The sequence below is a fragment of the Hemibagrus wyckioides genome, linkage group LG16 (genome assembly GCF_019097595.1).
Source record: "Hemibagrus wyckioides isolate EC202008001 linkage group LG16, SWU_Hwy_1.0, whole genome shotgun sequence".
In the NCBI taxonomy this organism is placed as follows: domain Eukaryota; kingdom Metazoa; phylum Chordata; class Actinopteri; order Siluriformes; family Bagridae; genus Hemibagrus; species Hemibagrus wyckioides.
The window spans coordinates 20,362,832-20,380,000 of NC_080725.1; the positions used below are offsets into that span (position 1 = coordinate 20,362,832).

At 39.0% G+C, this 17,169-nt stretch overlaps 1 protein-coding gene across 2 annotated transcripts in view; it reads left to right on the plus strand.

Annotated features, from left to right (window-relative positions):
• Window positions 1-12,096: 12,096 nt before the first annotated feature.
• rab36 (RAB36, member RAS oncogene family) overlaps window positions 12,097-17,169 on the plus strand; it is an 8,167-nt gene continuing 3,094 nt past the window's right edge. The window contains exons 1-7 of one of the 2 annotated variants that reach the window (XM_058411936.1): window positions 12,097-12,422; window positions 13,802-13,894; window positions 15,025-15,116; window positions 15,333-15,407; window positions 15,508-15,609; window positions 15,984-16,048; window positions 16,157-16,208. In XM_058411936.1, the coding sequence (XP_058267919.1) occupies window positions 12,231-12,422; window positions 13,802-13,894; window positions 15,025-15,116; window positions 15,333-15,407; window positions 15,508-15,609; window positions 15,984-16,048; window positions 16,157-16,208 (671 nt within the window). In that variant the 5' untranslated portion in view covers window positions 12,097-12,230. Of the gene's footprint in view, window positions 12,433-13,801; window positions 13,895-15,024; window positions 15,117-15,332; window positions 15,408-15,507; window positions 15,610-15,983; window positions 16,049-16,156; window positions 16,209-17,169 lie in introns of both variants that reach the window. The other variant, XM_058411937.1, reaches the window with a different exon arrangement.

Consider the following 17,169-nt stretch of genomic DNA (forward strand, 5'->3'; position numbering starts at 1 on the left):
AACAATACTAAAGTCTACAGTACTACAGTGTGAACAATACTAAAGTCTACAGTACTACAGTGTGAACAATACTAAAGTCTACAGGACTGCAGGGAACAATACTAAAGTCTACAGTACTACAGTGTGAACAATACTAAAGTCTACAGTACTACAGGGAACAATACTAAAGTCTACAGTACTACAGTGTGAACAATACTAAAGTCTACAGTACTACAGGGAACAATACTAAAGTCTACAGTACTACAGTGTGAACAATACTAAAGTCTACAGTACTACAGTGTGAACAATACTAAAGTCTACAGTACTACAGTGTGAACAATACTAAAGTCTACAGTACTACAGGGAATAATACTAAAGTCTACAGTACTACAGGGAATAATACTAAAGTCTACAGTACTACAGTGTGAACAATACTAAAGTCTACAGTACTACAGGGAACAATACTAAAGTCTACAGTACTACAGGGAACAATACTAAAGTCTACAGTACTACAGTGTGAACAATACTAAAGTCTACAGTACTACAGGGAACAATACTAAAGTCTACAGTACTACAGTGTGAACAATACTAAAGTCTACAGTACTACAGTGTGAACAATACTAAAGTCTACAGTACTACAGTGTGAACAATACTAAAGTCTACAGTACTACAGTGTGAACAATACTAAAGTCTACAGTACTACAGGGAATAATACTAAAGTCTACAGTACTACAGTGTGAACAATACTAAAGTCTACAGTACTACAGGGAACAATACTAAAGTCTACAGTACTACAGGGAACAATACTAAAGTCTACAGTACTACAGTGTGAACAATACTAAAGTCTACAGTACTACAGGGAACAATACTAAAGTCTACAGTACTACAGGGAACAATACTAAAGTCTACAGTACTACAGTGTGAACAATACTAAAGTCTACAGTACTACAGGGAACAATACTAAAGTCTACAGTACTACAGTGTGAACAATACTAAAGTCTACAGTACTACAGGGAACAATACTAAAGTCTACAGTACTACAGTGTGAACAATACTAAAGTCTACAGTACTACAGGGAACAATACTAAAGTCTACAGTACTACAGTGTGAACAATACTAAAGTCTACAGTACTACAGGGAACAATACTAAAGTCTACAGTACTACAGTGTGAACAATACTAAAGTCTACAGTACTACAGGGAATAATACTAAAGTCTACAGTACTACAGGGAATAATACTAAAGTCTACAGTACTACAGGGAACAATACTAAAGTCTACAGTACTACAGTGTGAACATTACTAAAGTCTACAGTACTACAGTGTGAACAATACTAAAGTCTACAGTACTAGAGGGAACAATACTAAAGTCTACAGTACTACAGTGTGAACAATACTAAAGTCTACAGTACTACAGTGTGAACAATACTAAAGTCTACAGTACTACAGTGTGAACAATACTAAAGTCTACAGTACTACAGTGTGAACAATACTAAAGTCTACAGTACTAGAGGGAACAATACTAAAGTCTACAGTACTACAGTGTGAACAATACTAAAGTCTACAGTACTACAGGGAATAATACTAAAGTCTACAGTACTACAGTGTGAACAATACTAAAGTCTACAGTACTACAGGGAATAATACTAAAGTCTACAGTACTACAGTGTGAACAATACTAAAGTCTACAGTACTACAGTGTGAACAATACTAAAGTCTACAGTACTACAGTGTGAACAATACTAAAGTCTACAGTACTACAGGGAACAATACTAAAGTCTACAGTACTACAGTGTGAACAATACTAAAGTCTACAGTACTACAGGGAACAATACTAAAGTCTACAGTACTTCAGTGTGAACAATACTAAAGTCTACAGTACTACAGTGTGAACAATACTAAAGTCTACAGTACTAGAGGGAACAATACTAAAGTCTACAGTACTAGAGGGAACAATACTAAAGTCTACAGTACTACAGTGTGAACAATACTAAAGTCTACAGTACTACAGTGTGAACAATACTAAAGTCTACAGTACTACAGGGAACAATACTAAAGTCTACAGTACTGCAGTGTGAACAATACTAAAGTCTACAGTACTACAGGGAACAATACTAAAGTCTACAGTACTACAGGGAACAATACTAAAGTCTACAGTACTACAGGGAACAATACTAAAGTCTACAGTACTACAGTGTGAACAATACTAAAGTCTACAGTACTACAGTGTGAACAATACTAAAGTCTACAGTACTACAGGGAATAATACTAAAGTCTACAGTACTACAGGGAATAATACTAAAGTCTACAGGACTGCAGGGAACAATACTAAAGTCTACAGTACTACAGTGTGAACAATACTAAAGTCTACAGTACTACAGGGAATAATACTAAAGTCTACAGTACTACAGTGTGAACAATACTAAAGTCTACAGTACTACAGGGAACAATACTAAAGTCTACAGTACTATAGTGTGAACAATACTAAAGTCTACAGTACTACAGGGAACAATACTAAAGTCTACAGTACTACAGTGTGAACAATACTAAAATCTACAGTACTACAGGGAACAATACTAAAGTCTACAGTACTACAGTGTGAACAATACTAAAGTCTACAGTACTACAGGGAACAATACTAAAGTCTACAGTACTACAGTGTGAACAATACTAAAGTCTACAGTACTACAGGGAACAATACTAAAGTCTACAGTACTTCAGTGTGAACAATACTAAAGTCTACAGTACTACAGTGTGAACAATACTAAAGTCTACAGTACTAGAGGGAACAATACTAAAGTCTACAGTACTAGAGGGAACAATACTAAAGTCTACAGTACTACAGTGTGAACAATACTAAAGTCTACAGTACTACAGTGTGAACAATACTAAAGTCTACAGTACTACAGGGAACAATACTAAAGTCTACAGTACTGCAGTGTGAACAATACTAAAGTCTACAGTACTACAGGGAACAATACTAAAGTCTACAGTACTACAGGGAACAATACTAAAGTCTACAGTACTACAGGGAACAATACTAAAGTCTACAGTACTTCAGTGTGAACAATACTAAAGTCTACAGTACTACAGGGAACAATACTAAAGTCTACAGTACTACAGGGAACAATACTAAAGTCTACAGTACTACAGGGAATAATACTAAAGTCTACAGTACTACAGTGTGAACAATACTAAAGTCTACAGTACTACAGGGAACAATACTAAAGTCTACAGTACTACAGTGTGAACAATACTAAAGTCTACAGTACTACAGGGAATAATACTAAAGTCTACAGTACTACAGTGTGAACAATACTAAAGTCTACAGTACTACAGGGAACAATACTAAAGTCTACAGTACTACAGGGAACAATACTAAAGTCTACAGTACTACAGGGAACAATACTAAAGTCTACAGTACTTCAGTGTGAACAATACTAAAGTCTACAGTACTACAGGGAACAATACTAAAGTCTACAGTACTACAGTGTGAACAATACTAAAGTCTACAGTACTACAGTGTGAACAATACTAAAGTCTACAGTACTACAGTGTGAACAATACTAAAGTCTACAGTACTACAGTGTGAACAATACTAAAGTCTACAGTACTACAGGGAATAATACTAAAGTCTACAGTACTACAGTGTGAACAATACTAAAGTCTACAGTACTACAGTGTGAACAATACTAAAGTCTACAGTACTACAGGGAACAATACTAAAGTCTACAGTACTACAGTGTGAACAATACTAAAGTCTACAGTACTACAGGGAACAATACTAAAGTCTACAGTACTACAGGGAACAATACTAAAGTCTACAGTACTACAGTGTGAACAATACTAAAGTCTACAGTACTACAGTGTGAACAATACTAAAGTCTACAGTACTACAGTGTGAACAATACTAAAGTCTACAGTACTACAGGGAACAATACTAAAGTCTACAGTACTACAGTGTGAACAATACTAAAGTCTACAGTACTACAGTGTGAACAATACTAAAGTCTACAGTACTACAGTGTGAACAATACTAAAGTCTACAGTACTACAGTGTGAACAATACTAAAGTCTACAGTACTACAGGGAATAATACTAAAGTCTACAGTACTACAGTGTGAACAATACTAAAGTCTACAGTACTACAGGGAACAATACTAAAGTCTACAGTACTACAGGGAACAATACTAAAGTCTACAGTACTACAGTGTGAACAATACTAAAGTCTACAGTACTACAGGGAACAATACTAAAGTCTACAGTACTACAGGGAACAATACTAAAGTCTACAGTACTACAGTGTGAACAATACTAAAGTCTACAGTACTACAGGGAACAATACTAAAGTCTACAGTACTACAGGGAACAATACTAAAGTCTACAGTACTACAGGGAACAATACTAAAGTCTACAGTACTACAGTGTGAACAATACTAAAGTCTACAGTACTACAGGGAACAATACTAAAGTCTACAGTACTACAGGGAACAATACTAAAGTCTACAGTACTACAGTGTGAACAATACTAAAGTCTACAGTACTACAGGGAACAATACTAAAGTCTACAGTACTACAGTGTGAACAATACTAAACTCTACAGTACTACAGGGAACAATACTAAAGTCTACAGTACTACAGTGTGAACAATACTAAAGTCTACAGTACTACAGGGAACAATACTAAAGTCTACAGTACTACAGTGTGAACAATACTAAAGTCTACAGTACTACAGTGTGAACAATACTAAAGTCTACAGTACTACAGTGTGAACAATACTAAAGTCTACAGTACTACAGGGAACAATACTAAAGTCTACAGTACTACAGTGTGAACAATACTAAAGTCTACAGTACTACAGGGAATAATACTAAAGTCTACAGTACTACAGTGTGAACAATACTAAAGTCTACAGTACTACAGTGTGAACAATACTAAAGTCTACAGTACTATAGTGTGAACAATACTAAACTCTACAGTACTACAGGGAACAATACTAAAGTCTACAGTACTACAGTGTGAACAATACTAAAGTCTACAGTACTACAGGGAACAATACTAAAGTCTACAGTACTACAGTGTGAACAATACTAAAGTCTACAGTACTACAGTGTGAACAATACTAAAGTCTACAGTACTACAGTGTGAACAATACTAAAGTCTACAGTACTACAGGGAACAATACTAAAGTCTACAGTACTACAGTGTGAACAATACTAAAGTCTACAGTACTACAGGGAACAATACTAAAGTCTACAGTACTACAGGGAACAATACTAAAGTCTACAGTACTACAGTGTGAACAATACTAAAGTCTACAGTACTACAGGGAACAATACTAAAGTCTACAGTACTACAGTGTGAACAATACTAAAGTCTACAGTACTACAGGGAACAATACTAAAGTCTACAGTACTACAGTGTGAACAATACTAAAGTCTACAGTACTACAGGGAATAATACTAAAGTCTACAGTACTACAGTGTGAACAATACTAAAGTCTACAGTACTACAGGGAATAATACTAAAGTCTACAGTACTACAGTGTGAACAATACTAAAGTCTACAGTACTACAGGGAACAATACTAAAGTCTACAGTACTACAGTGTGAACATTACTAAAGTCTACAGTACTACAGTGTGAACAATACTAAAGTCTACAGTACTAGAGGGAACAATACTAAAGTCTACAGTACTACAGTGTGAACAATACTAAAGTCTACAGTACTACAGTGTGAACAATACTAAAGTCTACAGTACTACAGGGAACAATACTAAAGTCTACAGTACTACAGTGTGAACAATACTAAAGTCTACAGTACTACAGTGTGAACAATACTAAAGTCTACAGTACTACAGGGAACAATACTAAAGTCTACAGTACTACAGTGTGAACAATACTAAAGTCTACAGTACTACAGGGAACAATACTAAAGTCTACAGTACTACAGTGTGAACAATACTAAAGTCTACAGTACTACAGGGAACAATACTAAAGTCTACAGTACTACAGTGTGAACAATACTAAAGTCTACAGTACTACAGTGTGAACATTACTAAAGTCTACAGTACTACAGTGTGAACAATACTAAAGTCTACAGTACTACAGTGTGAACATTACTAAAGTCTACAGTACTACAGTGTGAACAATACTAAAGTCTACAGTACTAGAGGGAACAATACTAAAGTCTACAGTACTACAGTGTGAACAATACTAAAGTCTACAGTACTAGAGGGAACAATACTAAAGTCTACAGTACTACAGTGTGAACAATACTAAAGTCTACAGTACTACAGTGTGAACAATACTAAAGTCTACAGTACTACAGGGAACAATACTAAAGTCTACAGTACTACAGTGTGAACAATACTAAAGTCTACAGTACTACAGGGAACAATACTAAAGTCTACAGTACTACAGGGAACAATACTAAAGTCTACAGTACTTCAGTGTGAACAATACTAAAGTCTACAGTACTACAGGGAACAATACTAAAGTCTACAGTACTACAGTGTGAACAATACTAAAGTCTACAGTACTACAGGGAACAATACTAAAGTCTACAGTACTAGAGGGAACAATACTAAGGTCTACAGTACTACAGTGTGAACAATACTAAAGTCTACAGTACTACAGGGAACAATACTAAAGTCTACAGTACTACAGGGAACAATACAGTAATAACATCAACGATACTGAGGTTAACAATACGTAAGTCATCAGTAGTAAGGTTTACAGTACTATAATTCTGAAGTAAACAAAACTAAAGCTGGATTAAAATAGCAAGAGCACCTAAAGTGTCTAGTAATAATAGGACTGTTGATATCAAAGATTCACCACTAGCTTAAAGCAAAGAGATATCGAACCTGATTTTATACCTGGTCCTGGCTAGCCAGAGTTTAAAATCATTTTGTTTTACATCCGAGTGTACATCTCGCGACTCACGGGCTCAGCACTTTCTTCGAGTGCATATGAGTGCCTGGCACACGTATAGGGTTTAACAATCAATCAGCAACCCAAACATCTATTCAGAGTAGGATTATAATCATTCAGCAGGCCACAGACTCCAGCAGTGCGAGGGAAGTGCACCGGGGCCGGTGCAGGAGAATAAGCGTGTGTCATTATTGATCTGAAAAGAAAATGCAATCACACCCATTCGCTGTGGTTATTTTATGCACATTTGCTTTGAGTGCTCATTAGAAGAGTGCTTGTTGGCTTAGGTGCAGTCCAAAACCCTGGCATGGTCCCTCTCTCTCTCTCTCTCTCTCTCTCTCTCTCTCTCTCTCTGACAGGCTTCCAAGGTTTCAGGCACCATATAAAAATGAGTGTGCTCTCTGACACCTTATGTGCACTTCAAACTGACAGATGGTTTTAGAAATTAGGAAGCAGCAGCTCCATGGGAAACCTGTTTCACAGCGTAATAAAATACATAATTGTGTGTGTGTGTGTGTGTGTGTGTGTGTGCAAGAGAGAGAGAGAGAGAGAGAGAAAGAGAGAGAGATAATCAGACAGGATCACAATAGCCTGCTATTTCAGGGATCACGTCCTTATGGCAATTTGAAGATATATAAAAATACTAGGCTATGATATTACATAGTAATCATATATAATGTTGTATTTTATATCCTATTGTATGCAAGTGAGCATTCTGCAGTGTGAGATGAAGTAGGTGATGGTGCATGCTCTCAAAATGAACCTTCTGCTGCCACCTAGTGAGCATTTTCACAGGGTCTATGTCAAATGATGGCACCACTGAGTTCATTAAGTTCATCATCCACATAAACTGTAACTATAGGCTTATTTCTGCAGCTCCATCTACGGGTAGTCGTCTATTATTGACAGACTGGCGCTGGATTTATCACCTGTATTTTTATGCTTTTTATAAAACACCGCTTCAGTGCTGTAACTAGTTGTGAGAAAGGAGGCATAACATTATGACCACCTGCCTAATATTGTGTTGGTCCCCCTTTGGCCCTTTTAAACAGCCCTGACCTGTAGTTCTGAGTGGATATTTAGTATGTCTGTGAATGTGTCTGTGGGATGTTTGTGGATGTTTGGGGTATTTAGAAAGAATCTTTGGGGTATTTATAAGTGGATATTTAGGATGTCTCTGGATTGTGGGATGTTTGGAGTGTTTGTGTTTGTTTGGGGTATTTGTGGGTGGATATTTTGGGTGTTTGTGGGTGTTTGTGATCGGATATTTGGGATGTTTGTGAATGTTTGATGTATTTCGAAAGGATCTTTGGGGTATTTGTGGGTGGCTGTTTGTAAGTGTTTGGGGTATTGATGAGTGCATATTTGGGGTATTTGTGAATGGATATTTACAATGTCTGTGGATGTTCTGGATGTTTGTAGATTTGTTTGTGGATGTTTGATGTATTTATGAGTAGGTGTTTTGGTCGGTGTTTGGGGTCATTATTAGTGGATATTTGTGCTGTTTGTGGGTGTTTAGGGCATTTATGAGTGGATATTTGGTGTGTTTGTGGTGTTTGTGGATGTCTGTGGTATTTATGAGTGGATATTTGTGGTGTTTGTGGATGTTTAGGGCATTTATGAGTGGATATTTGTGGTGTTTGTGGATGTCTGTGGTATTTATGAGTGGATATTTGTGGTGTTTGTGGATGTTTAGGGCATTTATGACTGGATATTTGTGGTGTTTGTGGATATCTGTGGTATTTATGAGTGGATATTTGTGGTGTTTGTGGGTGTTTAGGGCATTTATGAGTGGATATCTGTGGTGTTTGTGGGTGTTTAGGGTATTTATGAGTGGATATCTGTGGTGTTTGTGGGTGTTTAGGGTATTTATGAGTGGATATTTGGTGTGTTTGTGGTGTTTGTGGATGTCTGTGGTATTTATGAGTGGATATTTGGTGTGTTTGTGGTGTTTGTGGATGTATGTGGTATTTATGAGTGGATATTTGGTGTGTTTGTGGTGTTTGTGGGTGTTTAGGGTATTTATGAGTGGATATTTGTGGTGTTTGTGGGTGTTTAGGGTATTTATGAGTGGATATTTGTGGTGTTTGTGGGTGTTTAGGGTATTTATGAGTGGATATCTGTGGTGTTTCTGGGTGTTTAGGGTATTTATGAGTGGATATTTGTGGTGTTTCTGGGTGTTTAGGGTATTTATGAGTGGATATCTGTGGTGTTTGTGGATGTTTAGGGTATTTATGAGTGGATATTTGGTGTGTTTGTGGTGTTTGTGGATGTCTGTGGTATTTATGAGTGGATATTTGGTGTGTTTGTGGGTGTTTAGGGTATTTATGAGTGGATATTTGGTGTGTTTGTGGATGTTTGGGGTATTTATGAGTGAATATTTGGTGTGTTTGTGGGTGTCTGTGGTATTTATCAGTGGATATTTGGTGTGTTTGTGGGTGTTTGTGGGTATTTGGGGGTATTTATGAATGGATATTTGGTGTGTTTGTGGGTATTTGGGGTATTTATGAATGGATATTTGGTGTGTTTGTGGGTATTTGGGGTATTTGTGAATGGATATTTGGTGTGTTTGTGGGTATTTGGGGTATTTATGAATGGATATTTGGTGTGTTTGTGGGTATTTGGGGTATTTGTGAATGGATATTTGGTGTGTTTGTGGGTATTTGGGGTATTTGTGAGTGGATATTTAGTGTGTTTGTGGATGTTTGTGGGTGTTTGGGGTATTTATGAATGGATATTTGGGGTGTTTGGGGTATTTATGAATGGATTTTTGATGTGTTTGTGGATGTTTGTGGGTATTTGGGGTAGTTCATTCATTCATTCATTGTCTATACCCGCTTATTCCTAGGATTCCTAGGGTCACGGGGGTCTGCTGGAGCCTATCCCAGTGCACATAGGGCGAAAGGCAGGGGTACACCCTGGACAGGTCTCCAGTCCATCGCAGGGCCTATTTGGGGTAGTTATGAACGGACATTTGGGGTGTTTGGGGATTTGAATTTTAAGGACTGTTTGTGGGTGTTGGTGGAGGTATCTTCTACATGCACAGTTTCCTATGCCTTGTGTATTTCTGATAAATATAAAAAGCCTGGTTTATTTCTCACATTGTCTACACAAAGTGAGACATTTACTTTTTTACAAACCTGTAAAGTTTAACCCAAAGTGACCCAGCTATCATTATAACCCAAATCCATGACCTCAGTCCCTGTTTTCAGTCAATACTTTCCACACTGTGTCTGATAAAGGTCTAATTTCCGCTCCTAAATGTGGCAGAGGGTTGGAGGTAATGACTTTACCCAGCGTCTACATATTTACTCTGTTAAATAATGTTGTGAAATGACCTTTAAATAATATCTCTGTCCCTTATTCCTGCATGAACCATGACAGTCCCAATGTCTTTATGGTTGTTTAATACATCTGGAAGTTTTTAATGACATCCAAGAAAAGCTCGGCTTTACAGCTGGCTCCAGTCAAGACAAGGTGCCAAATACTAAAACACTGTCTGTAGAAGGAACTCGGGAGAAAACAGAGCCCAGAACTTTTGATCTGTTGCTCAAATGAGTTGAAGTGGTGATGTTAGACCTCAGGGAGAAATGAAAAGACGTTTGTGCCATTTGACTTCCTTCCGTTCCCCAGTCTACAGCCTTAGACATGGCCTGAGACAGGTTGTAATAGATAAGCCAGTGGATTTAGCTCCTGTGCCTTTTACAAACTCTAGCGCTGGAGTGTGTTCCACTTGAAACATTATCACTTGGCCATGCTGTATTACCAACAGCTTCCAGGATGAGGGATTTGAAAAGTAATCTTTTCTCTCGAGATGTCAGCCAAGACTTTCTCAGCGGATATGATCCACTGCTGGAACTAATCAAAGTTTTGGGGTTAGTGTTCACACAGCAACAGCGACACACTGGACAGGAGGTGTGTAAAGAGGTAAAATCCTGTGGTGAAGCTAGTGTTACTCAACCCGTAGGTGAAAGTCTGCTTAACTGGACTGGTGACCACCCCAAGGTTTTCAGGGCTAGAATTTATCTCCTCGGGGTCTTCATCTGGTTTCGGATACCAGCTCACTAACTGCCCAGAAGTGTGTGTCAGAGATCTAGTCTTGGAGCATCACCATAAGATAACTTGGGTGGTTGTATTTTAGACAGTCAATTCAGCCAAAACCAAGAAGACAAGAAAACGCTTTGATCTTAAAGAAACGTCTTTTCACTTTTTCCTTCCTTTTCTCCAAGAAATATGTACTTTATAAAACATATATGAGTAAAAGAAGAAAAAAAAGAGGGAAAAAAAACTAATACAGATCGATGTAAAATAAATAAATAAATAAATAAATAAATCTTCTTCTTTCGGCTTTTCCCTTCAGGGTTGGCCACAGCGAATCATCTCTCTCCGCCTATCCCTCTCTTCTGCATCCTCAACACTAGCTTCATATCCTCATTTATTACATCCATATACCTCCTCTTTGGCCTTCCTCTTTGCCTCTTGCCTGGCAGCTCCATGTCCAACATTCTCCTACCAATATACTCACTCTCCCTCCTCTGGACATGTCCAAACCATCTTAATCTGTCCTCCCTAACTCTGTCCCCCAAACGTCCAACATGAGCCGTCCCTCTGATGTACTCATTCCTAATCCTGTCCAACCGTGTCACTCCCAAAGAGAACCTCAACATCTTCAGCTCTGCTACCTCCAGCTCTGACTCCTGTCTCTTCCTCAGTGACCCTGTCTCTAAACCATACAGCATGGCTGGTCTTGTACAGATAAAGACAGAAAGAAAGAAAGAAAGAAAGAAAGAAAGAAAGAAAAATGTAATTAATAATAAATCATTTAAATCTGAATTTTATGCTTTTTTAATGTTTTTGTTTAACCAGTGTCGACGTTAATGAATTACAAGTTATGTGTGTGTGTGTGTTTGAGAATAAACAGGTCATGACAGTGTTTGCTTGGAAACTGGACTTTTTGATGAGATTTATTTCCTTTTTATAACATTTCAAAGTTGCAAACTAGCAGTGAAGTGAAGCGGCTTGTTTTGGAGAAGAAATGCAAATGGCGGAACTGACAGGTAAAGCCATTCATTTATCTTGCATCGTCATGGCAACCACCAGAGACCCATAAAATACATTGCGAATTCTCGCGATACTTCACAACCGCTGAGCCTCAAGAGTTTGGTAATTAAAACGTTCAATTGCCCTTCCATTATAATACTAAAGTATACATTATACAGTATATATTATTAAATAACCTACTAGGGCTACACCAGAATACAGGACATTTTAAACGCTTCATCATTTTCGCCTGAATGATTCTCTACAGGTATCGCGGGAATGTCCTCACTCCGTCACGTGACTTCTCCTCACGCTCTCTTATCAGGGAAGACGAGTCACGTGATTTCTCAGGCAGACCTGTTACCATGGAGATTCGGTTTGACTGATGCACGGCTCGGATCCGACAGAGCATCGAGACTGCGTTTCTGCATGAAAATTAACCAAATAAAAACAGCAATTAAAGCAACAAAGGTCAGGATCGGTGAGTAGAAAGCGTTGTCTAGCTGTGAAATGTCTGAGATGTTAAAGGGAAGAGGGATTTAGCGCGTGAAATCGTGTCAATGTAGCCGCATTAACGGGTGCACGCGCTGCTGATTAATGTTAGGGGTTGATTTCCTTCAACTTGATAAAACTAACATGTCTTCATATTTTACAAGAAAACATTTAACTATGATCTTTAATCGGATGTTTGTTGTATTTGTTAAATGTCGTCATGCTCTTTAGTGCAGGGGTTCACAAACTTTTACATCCAGGGACATTCATTCAATTAGTCTAATATTAGTCTCAACTGTGTGTATAAACATATTTATTTATTAGATCTATAAGCTTTTTATTTACAGATTTTCCACCCTGCAGTCTACTGAAAGACTTTTACAAATATTACATAAACAGCACTTCGATTTGGATTAACTCTATTCATTTCCCAGTTAATTAGGATTTAATTAATAAGAAAATACACCAACCAGGCATAACATTATGACCACCTGCCTGATATTGTGTTGGTCCCCCATTTTGCTGCCAAAACAGCCCTGACCCGTCATATACTGTGTATTCTGACACCTTTCTATCAGAACCAGCATTAACTTCTTCAGCAACTTAAACAACAGTAGCTCGTCTGTTGGATCTGACCACACAGGCCAGCCTTCTCTCCCCACGTGCATCAATAAGCCTTGGCCCATCCATGACCCTGTCACTGGTTCACCAATGTTCCTTCCTTGGACCACTTTTGATAGATACTGACCACTGCAGGCCGGGAACACCCCACAAGAGCTGGAGTTTTGGAGAGGTCCAGTGGTCTAGCCATCACAATTCGGCCCTTTGTCAAACTCGCTCAAATCCTTACACTTGTCCATTTTTTTTGCTTCTAACATCAACTTTGAGGACAAAATGTTCACTTGCTGCCTAATATATCCCACCCACTAACAGGTGCCATGATGAGGAGATCATCAGTGTTATTCACTTCACCTGGCAGTGGTCATAATGTTATGCCAGATTGGTGTATATATAATAATAACAGCTTTTTGAGAGTGATCTCCATTACTGCAATATATTCTTTATATATATATATATATATATATATATATATATATATATATATATATATATATATAAGAGCCGATTAGTTTACGCTTTCCAGGTGCCAGAGATGGTTTTCGTCTCCTAGCAAACAGCTGAGAAGGCAAAGAAACCCAGTACTGTGCTGAGTGAACATTTCCAGTGTTGTGATATCATTATCTTCAGCCACATCAGGCCTTTCTGCAGCACTGTGTTTAAGTGTGTAACGTAGAGGATGATGCGTGATCGCAGGTACGCTACGTCTGTAATGAACGTCTCCTGCGTTTCCTCCGCAGACGAGAGTTTCCTCACTCTGGCTGCTGCGAGACGGCAGAATGCAGTTCGCTCCTCCGGTCAGCAAGAACAGGATCATCTCCACGTTTCCCAGGGTAAAGAGTCAAGAGTCTGATTTACCAGAACTGAATCTTAACATGTTTTTCTTTACAGGAAGGAATATATAATAAAATATTTTTTTTATAATGTCATAATATTTGTGAGTATAATCTGTGCAAATCATAGGTTGTTGCTATAGTAACAGCTCATTCATAAAGTGAGTGCTCCATGTAATTGATAAGTCAACAAAGAATATATAACATAGGTGTCAGTATATTAGCCTCACATCTCCATGGGTTGGAGGTTCGATTCCTGTCTCTGCCCTGTGTTTGTGGAGTTCTCCCTGTGTTTTAGGGGTTTCCTCTGGGTTCTCCGCCCCCCCCAGCGTCTCTAACAAGGAGGCTAAAGACTCCAGCCTCTAGGCTCAGTCGCTAGCTCGCCTCCTGAGATCAGGGGAGTGAGGTTTACCTGCACAGCACCTACTGCTGGCCTGTTACACTCACCCCCCTAAACCTCACTCTTATCTGGGTCACGGCACCAATGTAAGGAAGGAGTCTCCAGTATCAGTGCTTTGTAACATGTTTTCCGCTATAATAACCAAGTTATTAGACTTGTAGTGTCTCACTAACATAATAAGCTTCATTGTCATTATCTACATGAAGGAGGCTGATGAAGGAAGGACTGTTTATAACGTAGCTGCTGTAACGTAAGTGAGAACTTGTTTCATAGGCATCACAGTGCATGTTAATAAATGAGTGTAAACGAAGAGAGCGGAGAAAAATGAAACAGAGACTTAAGATCGTCTCCTGAAGGCTTAGTTTGGAAATCGTACAGTAATACAGCTCAGCCACTGCAGCACTTCATCCACCACAGACACACACAAACACACAGGGCACCATTACTTTTATCCTAATGGAATGGCTAATCTCATTTCGTATCGGGTTGCTTGCTTTCAAGCCGTTCTTAGCAGACGAACGAATTTCGGAAAACGTCAATAAACTCAAGGTGGAGGTAAAATCAGACGGTGATTCTGTATCTAAGAGAAGTATAGATTTCTGGTGTAGGAGAAATACATTTCTTTGTATCCAGATTGATTAATGAGGCCTAATGTTTGACTCTGTTCATACTCAAGCTAGCTAATGTTAGTGTTTATATATCCACCTGCATTTGTGTGTGTGTGTTGCAGTGTTATAATCCACAAGCATGTCTACAGATGAAGGAAGACTGGAGCTTGAAAGCTAAACAGACTTTTAAAGACCGAGGCAGCAGACAGCAGAGGTGAGAGCCGCCATTTATCTAATCAGATGTTTATTTTGATCGAGTGCATCAGCATCACTTCCTGCGTCTAGAGTCAGACTACCTAGCAGTTTTGCAGTACTCCAGACCTGTCCTGAAACCACAGATCGATGACCTCAGTCTGCTCATAAACTCATACAATAATAACAATAAGAACAATCATTTAAAGGAGGACAACTGTTCTATTTTCTGTTTAAGTCTGGACCGATTGAAGATGTCGAAAGCCGTCGTCGTTGGAGACCTGAACGTAGGGAAGACCTGCTTGATTAACAGGTCTGTGATCCTGAGAGCTGAAATGAAATGTGTAGTGATGTGGAAATGAATTGGCTGCAGTCTGTGAAGCGGTGTGTTTTCTGGATCATAAATGCTTTAGGTTCTGTAAAGACGCTTTCGATCGTGACTACAAGGCCACCATCGGGGTCGACTTCGAAATCGAGCGGTTCGAAATCTGCGGGCTTCCCTTCTCCCTCCAGATGTGAGTGCTGCTTCTTTCATCACAGCTTCACACACAGAGAGGATGAAAAAGCATATAGTGACTTAATCAGGAACTTCACATAAAACTTCACTACCTTTTTATTTGATAAAGCTAGTGACAGTGAAGTGAGATTTTTCACCATTAAATGAATCAGCCAATCATGTGACTGTATGCATTTGCATGCCATGAAACAGCAGTTTGCCAGGAGAAGGAGGTGGAGTTTGTAGTATTGGGGGCGTGTCCAATCTGCATATTCATAACTAGATTTCTTAATAAGGTTGCCTTTACTGAGAATTTTGTGTTTCAATTTCTCAACCCAATCCCAGCTTTCTATCTTTTCTGACTCCACGTTAAATGTTTTCTTCCCCTCGTAGCTGGGACACTGCCGGTCAGGAGAAGTTTAAATGCATTGCCGCAGCGTATTACAGAGGAGCTCAGGGTACGAGACTCATCCATCATTATTATTACTCCACATGTCACAGACGCCTCACACGCTCCAACACAATCTCAACACAGTACATCATTCGCTCTGTGTTTTTTCCAACAGTGATCGTCACCGTGTTCGACATGACAGACATTAAAACACTGGAAAACACCAAGTAAGTCTTCAAAGAGAACATGGTTCGGCTGGGATTTTATAAACAACCCGGAATCATGTGACACTGTGTGCTGTAAAGTGACAAGGTCTTTGAACACTAAACAGTGTCTGAAGAGGTTTAGTCTCATGTGTAGAGGTTCTGTGCCAGTTGTACAGGTTGTGAGCCAGTTGTGGAGGTTCTGTAACAGTTGTAGGGGTTCTGTGCCAGTTGTGGAGGTTCTGTAACAGTTGTAGAGGTTCTGTGCCAGTTGTAGGGGTTCTGTGCCAGTTGTGGAGGTTCTGTAACAGTTGTAGAGGTTCTGTGCCAGTTGTAGGGGTTCTGTGCCAGTTGTAGAGGTTGTGAGCCAGTTGTAGAGGTTGTGAGCCAGTTGTAGAGGTTCTGTGCCAGTTTGAATGGTTTTATACCAGTTATACAGGTTCTGTGCCAGTTATAGAGGTTGTTAGCCAGTTGTAGAGGTTCTGTACCAGTTGTAGAGGTTCTGTGCCAGTTATAGAGGTTCTATGCCAGTTGTAGAGGTTCTGTGCCAGTTATAGAGGTTCTATGCCAGTTGTAGAGGTTCTGTACCAGTTGTAGAGGTTCTATGCCAGTTGTAGAGGTTCTGTACCAGTTATAGAGGTTCTATGCCAGTTGTAGAGGTTCTGTGCCAGTTATAGAGGTTCTATGCCAGTTGTAGAGGTTCTGTACCAGTTGTAGAGGTTCTGTACCAGTTGTAGAGGTTCTGTACCAGTTGTAGAGGTTCTGTACCAGTTGTAGAGGTTCTATGCCAGTTGTAGAGGTTCTGTGCCAGTTATAGAGGTTCTGTGCCAGTTATAGAGGTTCTATGCCAGTTGTAGAGGTTCTGTGCCAGTTATAGAGGTTCTGTGCCAGTTATAGAGGTTCTATGCCAGTTGTAGAGGTTCTGTGCCAGTTATAGAGGTTCTGTGCCAGTTGTAGAGGTTCTATGCCAGTTGTAGAGGTTCTG